This window comes from Staurois parvus, unplaced genomic scaffold (assembly GCF_062004578.1).
Source record: "Staurois parvus isolate SC_StPar_1 unplaced genomic scaffold, SC_StPar_1.0 ptg000166l, whole genome shotgun sequence".
NCBI classification, from domain to species: Eukaryota; Metazoa; Chordata; class Amphibia; order Anura; family Ranidae; genus Staurois; species Staurois parvus.
Window position 1 is genome coordinate 2811401 of NW_028317962.1, and position 15412 is coordinate 2826812.

The 15412-nt window shown below is 41.6% G+C and overlaps 1 protein-coding gene across 1 annotated transcript in view; it reads right to left on the reverse strand.

Moving 5' to 3' along the window:
• Positions 1-15412, reverse strand: part of BRINP2 (BMP/retinoic acid inducible neural specific 2) — a 395372-nt gene that overhangs the window by 37868 nt on the left and 342092 nt on the right. The window contains exon 7 of the mRNA XM_089676328.1: positions 2208-2430. Within this exon, the coding sequence (XP_089532454.1) occupies positions 2208-2430 (223 nt within the window). The remainder of the gene's footprint in view (positions 1-2207; positions 2431-15412) is intronic.

Sequence of the window (15412 nt, forward strand, 5' to 3'; positions counted from 1 at the left end):
GCAAAATAAGAAATCCAGCAGGGGTTTTAATGCTTTGCTACTTTATCTAAAATAATACAAAAAATATTGGCTTTAAATACTTGGAACCATCAGCGATGCCAGCATACTTAGATCACATGGACCATGAACTCCAACTTAAAGCAGAGCTCCCCTCAAAAGGGGAAGTTCCGCTTTAAGGACTGCTCCCACAAATTTAACAGGTACCCGCTCCCACTTCCGGTCCGATCACCTAGCGGAAGGTGTCCTCCCTCCCTCCTCGTAGTCTTTTGGGACATGTGACAGGTCCCTGAAGACTACAGGACCATTCATGAAGCGCATGCATAGTGGGTACCAGGCTGTGAAGCCGCAAGCTATCACAGCCGGGTGCCCACACTGAAGATGCCGGCCTCCTGGAATACAGGACGGCCGATGAAACGGACTGCAGGGGACACAACGTGGGACAGGTAAGTGGCTGTTTTTTAAAAGTCAGCAGCTATAATTTTTGTATCTGCTGACTTTTATTTTTTGACAGCGTGCATGGAACTCCGCTTTAAAAGGTATGTTAAAGTAGAACTCTAGGCAAAACGTTTACTTTTTAAAAAAGAAAAAGTTTTATTTTTGCCATCTTTATTCTATTGGGGAGATTTCCACTTACTTCCTGTACCACAGACAAAACAGGAAGTGAGAGGAAATCCCTGCAAATTATGGGAATCTCTTGGGGACCCCCAGGTCACCAAAACTCGCATCCCCATTGGAAGATTTGCTTTTCTGGGGACAACCCAAAATTTGGGATTTTCTTTTACTTTCACTGATATGGTAACCAGGACAAATAGAGAGGGTGAATTTCTCTAATGATGGCACAGACAGCAATAAAAACTGACAGTCTTTCTAATCCATCTCCACTCTGTCCAAAACTAAAACAAAAGTTTTGCCTTTAGTTATACTTTTAACCAAAGACTATTTTGTAGTTTTGAAAAGAGTAGGTGCGGTCAGAACGCCTTGGTTTTTACTGCTACCTAGAGCTCCACTCGCTTTCTGTCCTGTTGGCAATGATTTCAGAAAGTATGAGGATATACAAAATCTCTCTAACAAAGCCCTGGATAGCAGTAAAAACTTGACAGGTGTTCTAATCCTTCCTCATTCTATCCAAAATTAGGAAAGCATGTTTATGGACTAGACATATACTTTAAATACAACTGGATCTGTTCAGTTGATCTTTTCCTTTTCACTGAATATATAACTCTCTGGAATCACTACCTGTACAAAGTCCTATGGTCTTCCTGGTTTAGTGTGGGTTTCCACCCCACAAACCAGAAGTATAATTGGCATTCGATGGCAAGCTACTTGGAGGGGCACAGAAAGATGTTAACAAATTAATATGGTCTCTCTAAAGGTGGCCACACACATAATCAAACACTTCTTCACAGAATTCAACAATATAATCAAATCTACGAATTGTTGAAAACACACTTACTGTGTTAGATTTTTAGCAAACCTGATCATTTTCATTAAAATTATTGTATTTCTCTCAGGCAGTGAATGAATGCGTACTATTAAATACTGAAAAATATTTCAACATTATATAAATTGATAAAATTTATGAAAAAATGTGTCAAACAAAACAACCAAAAAGACAGTTGTTGGTCTAGTGGCCACATCCCCACTCTTCTTTCCTTCCCTACTCTCCTCATTTTTCAGGACAAGCCTCAGGTGCACTCCCTTCATCTAAGGTCCAAGCAGTACAGTACTACCTGGACCTTAGAAAAAGGGTATACACCCTGAGAGCTTGTCTTGTAGGTCCAAGCAGTACAATACTGTTTGGACCTTAGATATTGGGGATATACACCAAAAGCTTATCCTGGAGGTTCAAGTAGTACAATACTGCTTGGAGCTTAGAAAAGGGGGTATACCCCAAAAACTTGTCCTGAACATTTGAATGTTACTGCAAATAAAAAAGTTTCACAGATAATACTCAATTCTTTCTGTTGCAAGTGTACCAATATGGTTGCAATCTCCTCAAGCACATTGGTTTGAAAAGAAACCCAACCAATTGGCCTCTCCCGGTTCTGGCTGCTATGGGCAAAAAATGGTTTCTCCTTCATACACTCCCATTCAGAAGCCCATTGTAGCCATGGATTACTGAGTTCTACACATGACCACAGCTTTATATATGGCCTCAAAGAAGACCAGTACTGTGTTTCCCCTTGTAATGATTTGAGCATTCTTACTTCTCCCGCAGTAATGTGTACTGAGGCTGGCGTAGGCAGTGTTTACTCAGGTTAATCAGACGGCGCATTTGCCTCTGAGACTTTGACAATAGTTGTTTGAAGCCCACTCTCAGTTGCTCATAGCGCCGTGTCAGGTGGAGGTCTGCATTCCAGATCCTTGAAATAGTTGTGATGTTGAGGAATCGGTCTGTAGGCAAATTCTTCATAAATGTCCGGAACTCCACTGTAAAGAAAATAATGATTTATGAGAACACAGGAAGTTTTCAACAGTTCCATTAATTTAATTTTCAGAATCTGAGGTGTATCTTTGTGTAACTTAAAGACCCAACTACATACAAACAAGATCACATCACTTAGGAAAATACCACATTATGGACACTAGATGGAGATGGCAATCATAGTATATAAGTATTGGTTTTCTTTGATCATCCACTCTAGTGGCCATAATGCAGAATTTTCCTGACTCACATTATTCTTTTGACTGAAAGAAATCCAACCTAGCAAGAAAATACCCTTCTAACATTCAATTTTGTTAGAATTTGCATTGAACAAATGTACATCCAGTTTTGCAGGACAAATAGCTCTGGAAATACCCCTTATTGTTCTGGCCTAAGTGCTGCAGCTAGATTCTTAGCTGTTTCTGCTTTCTGATTCACTGATCCAAAACAAGTAAGAAACAAGTGCAAGTGTATGTAGAACTCCTTACCTGCATACTTGTTGCTGTCCCAGAAAAAGTGCATCCAAAGGCACAAGCAGGACAGCCAGATTGTCAGGAATGGACTGGCCAGCAATGGTGGGACTCACCTGCCTTATGGGCTGCAGTACCAGGGCTGGCCAGCGGGTGCTCCCAGCAATCAGAGACTCAACCTTGCAGCCAGCCAAACACCTGAAACTGCTTATACTGGTGTATTTAAGGGATGGCCAGACCTGCAGACTCTGCCTTGGTGTGTGTTTCTCCTGGGCCCTGTATCCTGTTCCTGCTCCCTGTTCCTGGTCCTGTCTGATTCGTTGCTGACCCTGCTCTGATCCCTGGCTTTGTCTGACCATTCTCCTGCTCCTGATCCCTGGCTTTGTCTGACCATTCTCCTGCTCCTGATCCCTGGCTTTGTCTGACCTTTCTCCTGCTCCTGATCCCTGGCTTTGTCTGACCATTCTCCTGCTCCTGATCCCTGGCTTTGTCTGACCATTCTCCTGCTCCTGATCCCTGGCTTTGTCTGACCATTCTCCTGCTCCTGATCCCTGGCTTTGTCTGACCATTCTCCTGCTTAACCCCATACGTTCTGACCTCCTGTTGATAATCCCGGCCTGCCTGACGACGCTTGCATTGTATGTACTGTTATCTGTGGGTGGTTTGGTTTGGTTCGTTTGCACTGTGTATGTTTTAGTATTGCACTGCGTTTATGTATTGTTAGTGTTAATAAATTATATTTATAACATATCTGAAGCCTGCGTTTCCCTGCATCAGTCACATACCTCTGGTCATACCCTGGAGCCCTGACACAGATGTTCAAAAGGAAACCAGGAATGGATCCCCCCTTAATTATCTCAGTAGAGGTTTTGTTTTGATCCCATTCAAACCTTAGACTTTTTAATTGTATGACGCATTTTGCACTTATTTGAATACATTTTAGTGCATTTTTAATGTGTAATACCTATTTCTTTGCACACTGCCGGAGCTGTAACAAGATGGCCCAGTTCTCTCTGTTGATTTTTTAAAATTAAGTTTTGTAATAGAGAAAATACAAAGGGGAGAAGATGAATAATTCCTAATCTAGCAGAAGTGAAACCCCCATAGCAGTATACCTGCAAACCCTCTGGAATTGACCCATAGATTCCATGTCATCAATAAGATGACACTGTGCCCAGTATTCATATACAGTTGTGCCAGTCAATGCCAGCCATACAATACTGAAAGGTCCCCGAATTTCTTCCCTAACCATATTGCAGTGACATGAGCAATTGGATTATCGGGTCTTTAGTCCAATAGGAGTTACATCTGTCTTGGGTGCTAACTGGTTGCCTGTAGTAGTGAAGTCAATGTCATTACTCCAGTCAGTGATTGGGCAGAGTGGAGAACCGGCACTGTAGAGGAGGAGATGAAGGTTGTACTCATTTGTCCTGCAGCTACAGTAACAATAGTAGTGAGTAGTAATGACTGAATCTGACTGCAATCAGTTCATGAACAGTTTTGTGAATCTTGGGAATTTTGTAAAGTTCGTAGTGAACCTCATTAATGCCTATAGGGGGAAAATCTTGTTATTTAATTCTGGCCAGGACTAATTTTAAATTCTATTAGAGAGCACAACCACATACAGAGTGCCCACATCCCAAAAATAACAATACAAAATAAAAACTGATCCCCAGGGATTTTGGCAGCACAGAAAAAATATGTAACTAGATTATATAATAGTAATAAAAGTTCTCCATTTATTGATCACATGTAAAATTCCAGTAATATAACACAGCATAAAAACAAATGGCTATATTGTACAGAGGTCATGTATCACCTGCCCCTAAAAAGGGTGAACAATCTAGAAGAGATCCCCCTATGGTTTTTAACAGTAAATTGAACTGTGGGGAACGGTGAATCCAATGCATTTTGAGTAAGATTTTAAACTAGGATATACCCCTGAAGAAGACGATGAGACTTTATCCACAAAACACGTTGGGCTCACGGAGCCCCACTGTTACATTTACTGTTAAGAACCATAGGGGGATCTCAACTAGATTGTTCACCCCATTTGGGGGCAGGTGATACACTGTCTCTGTACCATATAGGCATTTGTTTTATGCTGTTTTATATATTGCTGGAATTTTAAATGTGATCAATAAAATTGGAGAATTTTTATTACATTTATATACTTTTGTTACATATTATTTCTGTGTCCACAAAATCCCTGGGGTCAACTTTTCTTTTGTTTTGAAGGACTAATAAGCAAGCTAATGTAAAAAAAGGAAAGGAATGCCAGGCATTGCCATGGAGGACAAGTACATATGGTAAAATGAAATTAATGATTAAAAAAAATAAAAACAGCATATCTATAAAGCTATAAAGGTAACTTTCACCCAACATTCACTGGTGGCTAAATAGTCACAAACTCCTGGTAGATTCACCTGCAGTGAATTTTTGGTGAATTTCAGCTTATAAATATTCCCCTATCTTTCCCTCCACAGAATTATCAGCTCTTCATAAGGACTCATTCTCCCAGGCAGCAGCCCTTGCTGCCCCTCTGAAAAGTGATCCTCCATGAGCAGGCAGTGAGTAGACAAAAAGTCACTTCCCCATCACCTGTTTTCACTCTAAAAAGACTGAATCACTATGCAGCAATCAAGGTTGCAAGGCAGTTGTGGCATGGCTCTATTCACTTAAATAGGTGGCTTCTGTGGCTGACGGCCCACCAAATGTGACAAGTGGTTTCATTTTTGCCATTGCAGTTGCTACATGTGTACAGCCCTGAGTGGATGCATGCCCTTCTTTAGACCTGTGGTCAGAAGGTGGAAAAAACACAGCTCAACCACTTGCTTTTACTACCCCATAGAACCTGTGCGACCAAGTCCAATAGATCCAACAAACACTGAAAATATGAAAACCTTTTTATAGCAAGGGGGCTTGTTTTTCCATACCTTAAAACGATTTGCTTTTGAGACTCAGCTGTCTGGAGGAAAAGGCTATGCATTGCATCACAGGTTGTTCCTTATTTCTGGCAGCAAACCAGCAGAGCCATAAGTTCACAATTCTCAAACACTGGGAATCCTAAGGATTGGCCACAAACCCGTGGTCCTGAACCTCCCCTAGTACTGAGATGCCTAAGACATAAAAAGCAGAAGGCTGACCCAGCTTACTAGAATCCAACTACAAATGGAAGGTGACCTTTTAAACAGCAAGGAATAAAATGTATGTACTGAATGCTGTACTGCTTTATTTTCTTAAAGTAGTTGTCTATCCATGGCTGCACAGCAACAGTTATTGTGTGCCTTCAACAGCCATGAGAACCGAGCCTATAATTCACCAGCGGCACTTTGCAATAGGCTATAAACAAAATGGCCGCATCTATTACATGCATAATTAGGTACTTCAGCACCAGAAAACTGTAGGCACAGATACAGAAGAAGATGTTATAATTATCTAAGGAAATCCAGGCAAAAAGGAAAAGGAAAACATAACTCCAAAAACCAATTTAATGGAGACTATTGGATCCGAGTAGGGCTATATTTTGGTGCAGCCAACCTCAATCTGAAACAATGGCCTATACTTGTAGGTTGCGCCACTTAAAGCACAAATCCAGTTTGGGTTGTTTTTTACTTATGTTTTTTACAGCGGGAGTTCTGACCCCTCTTCCTTTTTTCCTGTGTATTACAGCTCCATGTTCTACATGCAGGCACCTTTGTGTACTCTTCTCCGGCAATATCTTTGTAGGAACATCTGGCTGCGTGTTAATGAGCCTCAGCAGTTACTTCCTGCCATGGTCAGCTGTTGTTTTATCACCCCCCCACCCCATCCTAGTTGTCAGTATTATAAGGGGGGCGTAATGATGCAGCCGCCACACCACTGGTCTTTACTATTGGCCCAAATAGCACAGTAGCCATGCCCAAATCAACTAAACTGCACAGACTTCAAGGAGAAATGAAGTCCCTGCCCACCACCATACCACAGGAAGGCGAGGAATAGGACTGGAGCTGTCAAGTGACTGCTATATTACATTCCTAAAACAATTATTTAGTAATGTAAAGGATAACTCATCCCAAAACAAAATGCAATATATTGCAGCCCACAGTCTGCAGATGTGTAGGTTGCATTAATTTTCTTTTTCTCAAGCTAAAAACATTTTCGGCAGTACAGAAAATACCAGTTGATCTTTCAGAAATGCAGCGTCCTTGTCAATCCTTGTGTGTTGCACCAAAGAATATCTTCCTCTCTAGCTATTTTCTGTAAACTGACAATTGTCCTTGCCCCGGTAATCAAGATGAAGAGATAGGGGCATGTTTGTAGCTCATATCAGGACAGCACCCTAGGGTGCAAACCATGGCTCTCTTCAATAATACAGTGGAGGAGTGACGTAGCCACCTAGGGACAGGAAGTGTGTTTTTTGCAGGATTACCAGGTCAAAATAGAGCAAAAGAAGCTTAAAAAAAATAAAATAAAAGCAGCCATCTTATCAAGTATGTATGTGACTAGTAAGCCACAATATATTACATTTTTGGTTTTGGGTTTAGATATACTTTAAGATAAATAAAAAGTGTATATTATCCAGAGGTAGAGGAGGGTACTGGGATAAATGATTACTTTGATGCATGGAGTTCTCCTTTAAGTCGGTCCCTGGCATTACATCATGTCTTTGTGGGGCCTTTTATGATGCTACACTGCATTCTATGAAAATTACAGTCATTTTATGTATCATTGTGGGATGCCTGCTTTGTCCTAGTCAATAATGAAACCTTCAGACTAATTTAATGAGAAACAAAATGCAGCGTTCTTAACAGGCTGATGATACTTTGTAGGGGTGAGATTGCTATGATGAGCATAGTGGGATACACTGAAAGCAATGGCACTGCTACCACCTTAAAGTGTAGCAAGGAATATAAGGAAAAATCTTCCAAGGAGGACATCTTTTTGAGCACAACTGTCTCACTGCAGATTTCCCCTAACTTCCAGCTGGGTTTCTAGGATAGGAACTGAAGAAATATTTCCCCAATGGAGCACATAAAGCAAACAATTAATTATTGTTTGATGTGTTAGGTAGTCTTTGATGCCCTGTTGATTCCATATGTACAGTATATCCTATGTATGTATTTTATGGCAACCCTGGCTTGGTTACTCTTCTCCTTCTCATCACAACTCACTTTATTACTGATTTGATTATTGAAGCTATCTCCTCTCCTCCAATTCCCCGAACTCTTGTAAGCAGCATCTGTTGACTGCCCCTTTTTTTCTCTCCATCTCCCTCTTGCTCGATGTAACAGACCCAACCAGGACAGGGTCTTTTGGAAGAGATTGCAGTCTAGCCTCTTGCCTACTGAGCCCTGGTGCACCCTGGCATTTGAGGGGGCTTTGTTCTTTGGGAGGTGTGTGCCTGGGGGCCCTTTTGAAGTAGTTTTACTTTGGATTCAAGTCCATGTCTTCCCAAAACTCACAGACTCTGAGAACTGGAGGACCAGGATACAGATTTGGGGTCTAAGCTAGTGTTGTGTTGTCTTGGGTGCGATGCCTATAATACCTTGGTCCTGTGTCCCAGCGGTGAAGAAGCAGTTCTTTGATGGAATCACCCAATCGGGGTGGCAGGTGTTTTGTCACACTCCCTTCTTTTTTCTGCCTTTCCCTGTTCACTTCACCTTTTTACTTTATAATTGAGAATATAAGCAAGACAAACTGCTGAGGAGGGGAATTTGCCCCCCTCCCCTTTTTTCCCCTTATTATCCGTTATCATATGCACAGCATATATAGCCGCACTGGACAACACTATTTGGTTATGGATGTTATTAATGCGCGCTCATTTAATGTATGCTTCTGATTGTTATGTGATATAATACCATTCCTCAAATGGACATGCATTCTATGTTAACATAGCAATAACGTTTTTATCTATTTAGTTGTAGCCATATAGCTCCTGCAAGAGCTTACTCCCTATGATCATTCTACATATTATGTTCAACATGTATGTACAGTAACCTTATTGTATTTTTTGTTTAACCTAAATATAATAAACTTCTTGGTACCAGAAAAAAGCACATACAGTAATGCAGAGAATTCAGATTTTTTCCTACTTAGCAATCTTAGGAGTGGTGGGCAGCAATGCCCTAGCAAAAAGGTAGGATGGGATAATGCCATCTCCGGAAGCATGAGCCGGGAATGTAACTGTTGAAACTATTAAATTCAATGGGTTTAGTTCCACTTGTGCCTCGGTTCACACATTGTATATGTGAATTCTGATGCGATTTGAACCGCACAGATTTGCATGACATGTAAACTAATATGCTTTCCTGCGGAGCCCATTCATATACATGCAGGACAGCCGTAGTGCGATTTTTAAAAAGGGTCCTGTGCAATTTTTAGTGTGGTGTGGGTGTGATTTCCAGCCAGATACACTTTATTATTATTTTTTTTATTATTATTATACAGGATTTATATAGCGCCAACAGTTTGAGCAGTGCTTTACAAAATGAAGGTAGACACTACAGTTACAATACAATTTGGTACAAGAGGAATCACACCTGCACCGCATGAACAAAATGGCACCGCACCGGCTTTTTCGCACTGCATCCCACACCGCATATATGTGAACCCAAGCTTAAGGCCTTGTTCACACCCTGTGTAGAGCCGCGATTTTTTACACCTGTTTGTGCAGGAGCACAAAGAAAACACTTGTTCTCTATGTGCCCTGTGCAGGGGCGGACTGACAACTCATGGGGCCCCCGGGCAATAGGGGATCATGGGGCCCCTGTGTCCTTGCCCAAACTCAAAAAAGCCTATGAAAAAGGTACCAGGGGCATCTCATGGGGCCCCCTACGGATCCCGGGCCCTCGGGCGGTGCCCGAGTTTCCAAATGGTCAGTCCGCCCCTGTGTACACCACAACACTAGTATTACCTACACATTTTGTCTGCGCAGGAATCCGCAACGTGTATAAATCTCACTGATATGCGCATGAAAACTGATGTCAACTTGTGTCTCTGCAAGTAAAATCTGTGAGTTTTTTCCATCAGTTTTTCTGCACGTATGGTGTAAACAAGACAGGAACTATATCCACCTGTTCTCCAGAACTTTGATCCCCCAGAGCTCCTCACCAGCCAGTGGCATCTTCAGCCTGGCAGCTTCCGGGTGTCCTTTCCATTGACCAGGCTGAGAAGACATTACTCCTGCACGTGTGGAAGTTCAAGCATTTCACCCAAATCCTTACACTGAGCTGTGGGTGCACTTCAATTACTGTACTTATGAAATGTAAGATAACATCAAAACATTGTGTGAACGGTGATGGTTAAAGTGGAGCTCCACCCAAAAGGGGAAGTTCTGCTTTAAGGACTGCTCCCCCGCTCCCCATTAGGGATTGGCACTTTTGGGCAGCGGGTACCCGAATTTGACAGGTGACAGGTACCCACTCCCACTTCCAGTCTGATCGCCTAGGCGATCGGAAATGGAAAGTGTCCTCCCTCCCTCCATGTAGTCTTTTGGGTCCCAGAAGACTACAGGAGCATTCACGAAGTGCAGCGCTACTCGCACATGCGCAGTGGGTACCCGGCTGTGAAGCCGCAAGCTATCACAGCCGGGTGCCTACAGTGAAGGTGCTGGCCTTCTGGAAACAGGACGGCTGGTGAAACGAGCTGCGGGACACACACTGAGGGACCGAGGGACAGGTAAGTGGCTGTTTTTTAAAAGTCAGCAGCTACAGTTTTTGTAGCTGCTGACTTTTATTTTTGATAGGTCGAGTGGAACTCCGCTTTACCTGGATAACTAATAGTTAAGAGGTTTTATACAGGGCTTACGTCTGTTCCCTTACAACACAAGAGTCCTATGCTCTTGTAATATTTCCTAATAAGGCGGAAGATATTTTTCAACTAAAAATGATCATCCTGGGGGATGTCATAGTAAATTGTCCCCCGCAAGTACTTAAATAAGCTTTCCCCAGGAGAGAGGCCGGTCACCTTCACCATCACATCGGGCAGGCAGGGAAATATGCTAAGGCTTAGTTTTAGCCACTTATAACATTTCATTCCTAGTGTCCCATGCAGGATCGACCCGTCTATTAGTCCGAAGCCTCTCTCGAACCGGAGATGTCAGCTGTCTCCTCAGCATCCCTACAATTTAAGTCACATCAGCATGCTGTTGTTGCCATGGTGACAACTTCCAGATTATTAACAGGACAGATGCTACGCGCAGAACCTGTCAGATGCTCTGGGCTCTTTTGCTGAACAACAAGGAGCACTGCAGGAGATAGGTTATCCCTAGAGAATCCCAACCATAACACCATTCCAGTGCAAAGGGAAACTAACATATATATTTAAAATAAATGATGTTTGTCTCAGACAGAACTGATAAAGTTCCTGGAATTACAAACATAATTCACTGTCTGGGAGGGAAACTGGCTAGCGTGAGCAAACAGTATGAGCTGCAAAAGGTTTTACTTACAGGGTTATTATTATTATTATTGTTACTATTATACAGGATTTATATAACGCCAACAATTTGTGCAGCACTTTACAAAATGAAGGTAGACATTACAGTTACAATACAATTTGGTGCAAGAGGAAACAGAGTGTCCTGCTCATTAGAGATTACAATCAAGGAGGAAGGGTTGAGTGATACAAAAGGTAATAGCTATGGGGGGATGAACTGATGGAGGAAATAAATGGCAGTTTACTAGGCAGAAGCAGGATAGGCTTCTTTAAAGAGAGAGAGGTTTTCAGGGACTGTCGGTGGATAGATTAGGAGATAGCCGGACAGATTGGGGTAGGGAGTTCCATAGAATGGGAGAAGCTCGGGAGAAGTCCTGGAAGTGAGCATGGGAGAGGTGACACAGGAAATAGAGAGCAGAAGGTCTTGGGAGGATCAAAGAAAGCGGTTTGGTTGATATTTTGAGACTAGGTTGGTGATGTAGCTGGGGGCAGAGTTGTGGATGGCTTTGTAAGTTGTTGTTAGTATTTTGAATTTTATTCATTGAGTGAGTGGAAGCCAGTGGAGGGATTGGCAGAGAGGGGTTAGCTTATGGATTCTCATATGCATTCAGATTTCACTATCGCAGCTTGTGTTTTTCACATGTGTGTTTATATTGAAAGGTATAAATCTTGGTTTTAACCTGTGTTTGAATTCCATATGTCTCTTTCAACATGCATTTACAGTATATATCTAGAAGCACAAATATTAAACCCATAAACAAAAATGTAATATATTGCAGCTTATCAATCCTTAGATCTGATGGCTGCATTTGTTTCTTTTTTTCAGACTTTTTTCCTTTATTTCCACCTGGTGATCCGACCAATAACATGCTTCCTGTTTAAACATAGGTTCACACCTAAGCGTTTTCCGCAGCATTTTGCAGAAACGCAGTACAGTCCATTTAACATGATTTTCTATGGGACACATTCACATCTCTGTGTTTTCACCTGGTGCGTTTTTTGGAAAGGATCAGGGACTTTTTTCAAAGCAAAAAGTTGCATTTTTGGTTCTATAGACTTTAATGGGAATGCTACAGAAAAGAATGTAGTGTGTTTTTGCTGTATTTTTGATACATTTTTTAACTTGATTTTGATGAATTTTTGATGCGTTTTAAATCTGCCTAGCCACAAGAAAAAAAGAAACGGATCAAACGCAAACTGCATAGGTGTGAACCTAGCCTTAGGTTGTCTCCACTCTGGATGGAGGAGAAACATTTGGACATCAGCATTGTCAATCTGGGAGGTGCTGGTGTTAGATGCACTAATAGATTTAGATGGACTTGGCTAACATTAAATCTGAAACCAGCTAACACTCTTTTTAGGCAGTTACAGCAAACAGTTTTTTCCCCCTTTTGGGATAAAGGTTTTACATAAATGAATAAAAGCTGATCATTGTAAGCACCCCTGTCAGTGGTAAGTGGTTTGTCTCAACCTCCTAACTACCACTTATGCTGGACAGGTTGGCCTGCTAAATGAAGTTCAAATTAACAGACTTATTGGCTGAATAACTAGTTGAAAATAAAGGAAAAAAGCCTATAAAAGAAAACTAGTGCAGCCACCACATCTAAGAATTGGTAAGCTGCAATGTAATACATTTTGTTTTTAGGCTCATTCAGATGGCACTGAGTCCTGTCCTTTGTGCCGAGCTGCTGTCTGTCATCCAGCTCGGAGCTGCCTGCTGGTAGCTCCTAGATATACAAGGTGACATCAACAAGTTTTGTAACATGCCAATAGATGGCAGCACAAGCCTGAAAGCACAGTCACAGAGAACACCAACTTTCATAAGTTAGTGTGCCAAAAGACATCATCCTGTGTGCATTGGGAGCTGTGCAACTGGTGCTATTCTGATCATGTGCATTATCACTTTTGCTATTTCATCATGGACAGCAAGTCACAACAAAGAGCAAACATGAAATTCTCTGTGAAACTGGGCAAATCTGCCACAGAGATGTTTGACATGATAAGCAAGTTTACAGCAATGCTGCAATGAGTTGTTAGAGGTGTTCTGAGTGGCATGCATGCTTCAAGAGCAGAAGAAAATCACTGGAAGATGACAAAAGATCAGAAAGACCTTCAACGAGCTTAACCCCCGAAAAATTTGAAATGTCAAAACCATTTGGCAACTTGTGCATGATTATCGTTGGAGCACAACCCACAACATTGTTGCCATTGTCGGTGTGTCATACGGTACAGTCCAGGCAATCCTCACATGTGATTTGAACATGCACCGTGTTGCTGCCAAGTTTGTCCCTAGGCTGCAATGATTTCACTTCCGAACCCACCCTACTCGCCAGACTGCAGACTTTGCCCTCTTCCTGAAGATGAAGATCCAGCTCAAAGGTCGCTGTTTTGACAACATTGCGGAGATCCGGAGTGAATAGCAGAAGGTGCTTGACGCGCTTTGAAACATAGATAAATAAAGTACTTTCTTGTAAACAGAGTTAGTCTTGAAACTTTTTGATACCACTTCATATATGCAGACACTGCATACATGGATCTAAACACAGATACTGTGCATTTGGGTCCATGCATCCACTCTTGTCTGCATGTCAAATTTTGACTGTGTCCATGCAGCAGCTGCATCTGCATCCACTTCTATGGGCTGCCAGCATGCAACTTTGAGGTGAATGCACATGCAGCAGATAGCAGCTCAGCATGGAGAACAGATCTCAGCGCCTGCCTTAATGAGTCCTTTGGGTTGAATACTGCTCAAAACCAATGATGCCTGATTGAGGATCCAGAATCAACACATAGCTATTGTAGCATGAATAAACCTCCATGTAATGCCATTACTAGGCTGCAGCTAGAGGGAGCTCAAATAATTTGTAGTGTAACTTCAGGAAACTATATCAACAAGTTCACTTTAAAATCGGAATGCAAGTGAGCAATATGTCTTTTCTGTTTCCTCTTTACAAGTTAGCCACAATGTTTATGCTTTGTGCAGTTGTATGACTGTTCACACATTCATTTTCTCTGTTTAGTATCCTATATGTTAGTAATGGTAATTCTCTAATACAAATTGATGTTTAACACATTAAACTCAGAATGCAAGTGAGCAACGTGTTTTCTGCTCTCCTCTAAACATGCAGATACTGTAGGCTGCATCTTTGTCATAATTCGTATTCAGATCACCCATAATCATGTAACACTATCCCATCCTGTCTTTAAAGTGACTGTAAAGATTACTTTGTTTTTTTCTTAAAATAATAAACATGTTACAGGAAATGTTTTTGTACAGCAATACTGAAGGTAAGGTTGGAGTTCAGGTTTAATTTATGCTACTTTTTTAAGGATTTAGGGAAGAGAGTCTGCTATCAGGAAGGATACCTGACTGAGAAACAGCCATTCTCAGAATCTCCAGGCACATACTAGTTTCAGGAGTTGAGCCAAGCCTACTCAACTTCACTGTGACATTAGCTTTTCATAATTAGATAAAGAATAACTGCTATCTTTTACACACGGAATCTACCTCTTGCTGTCAAGTTCCCATTACAGAAATGGTCTTGTAGTGGGCACAAAGTCTAAAGTTTCCCATAAGTATTAGATGACAGCTGTTCTGAACAGTTTGGGTGATGATATCATGTTTTTTTATGCAACCTGCCAGAACTTTTTGGCAGAATATCAAAGGAGGTAGGTTAGGAATATGAGAAATGACCACAGTTAAAAATAAGATCAACTTCATTGTTCTACATGTCTTGCATAACCCACCTGGGCTCCTCCCTCTGATGAAGTGCTTAATTGTACAGTCTTTGGAATGCAAATCATTAAAGGAAATAGCCCAAGTGGGTTGTGCATAGAAGTGTAGCACAATAAAGTTGATTGCAGGATAAGGTCTCAGGGTGGATGTGTCCTTATTTCTCCTGATGCCATGTGAGTGTGCCTGAAACAGCCCAGAAGGGAGCATGCCCCTGAGGCCAACTGCACATGTGCCTGAATCAGAATCTTACACTTTGTTAGATTAGAATGAGGATATCAAGCTGGTTCAGGGCTAATTGGAACAGTCAATATCCATAGCTATAGACCATGAAGACTGCAGCTTAATAATCAAGTTCTACTCACA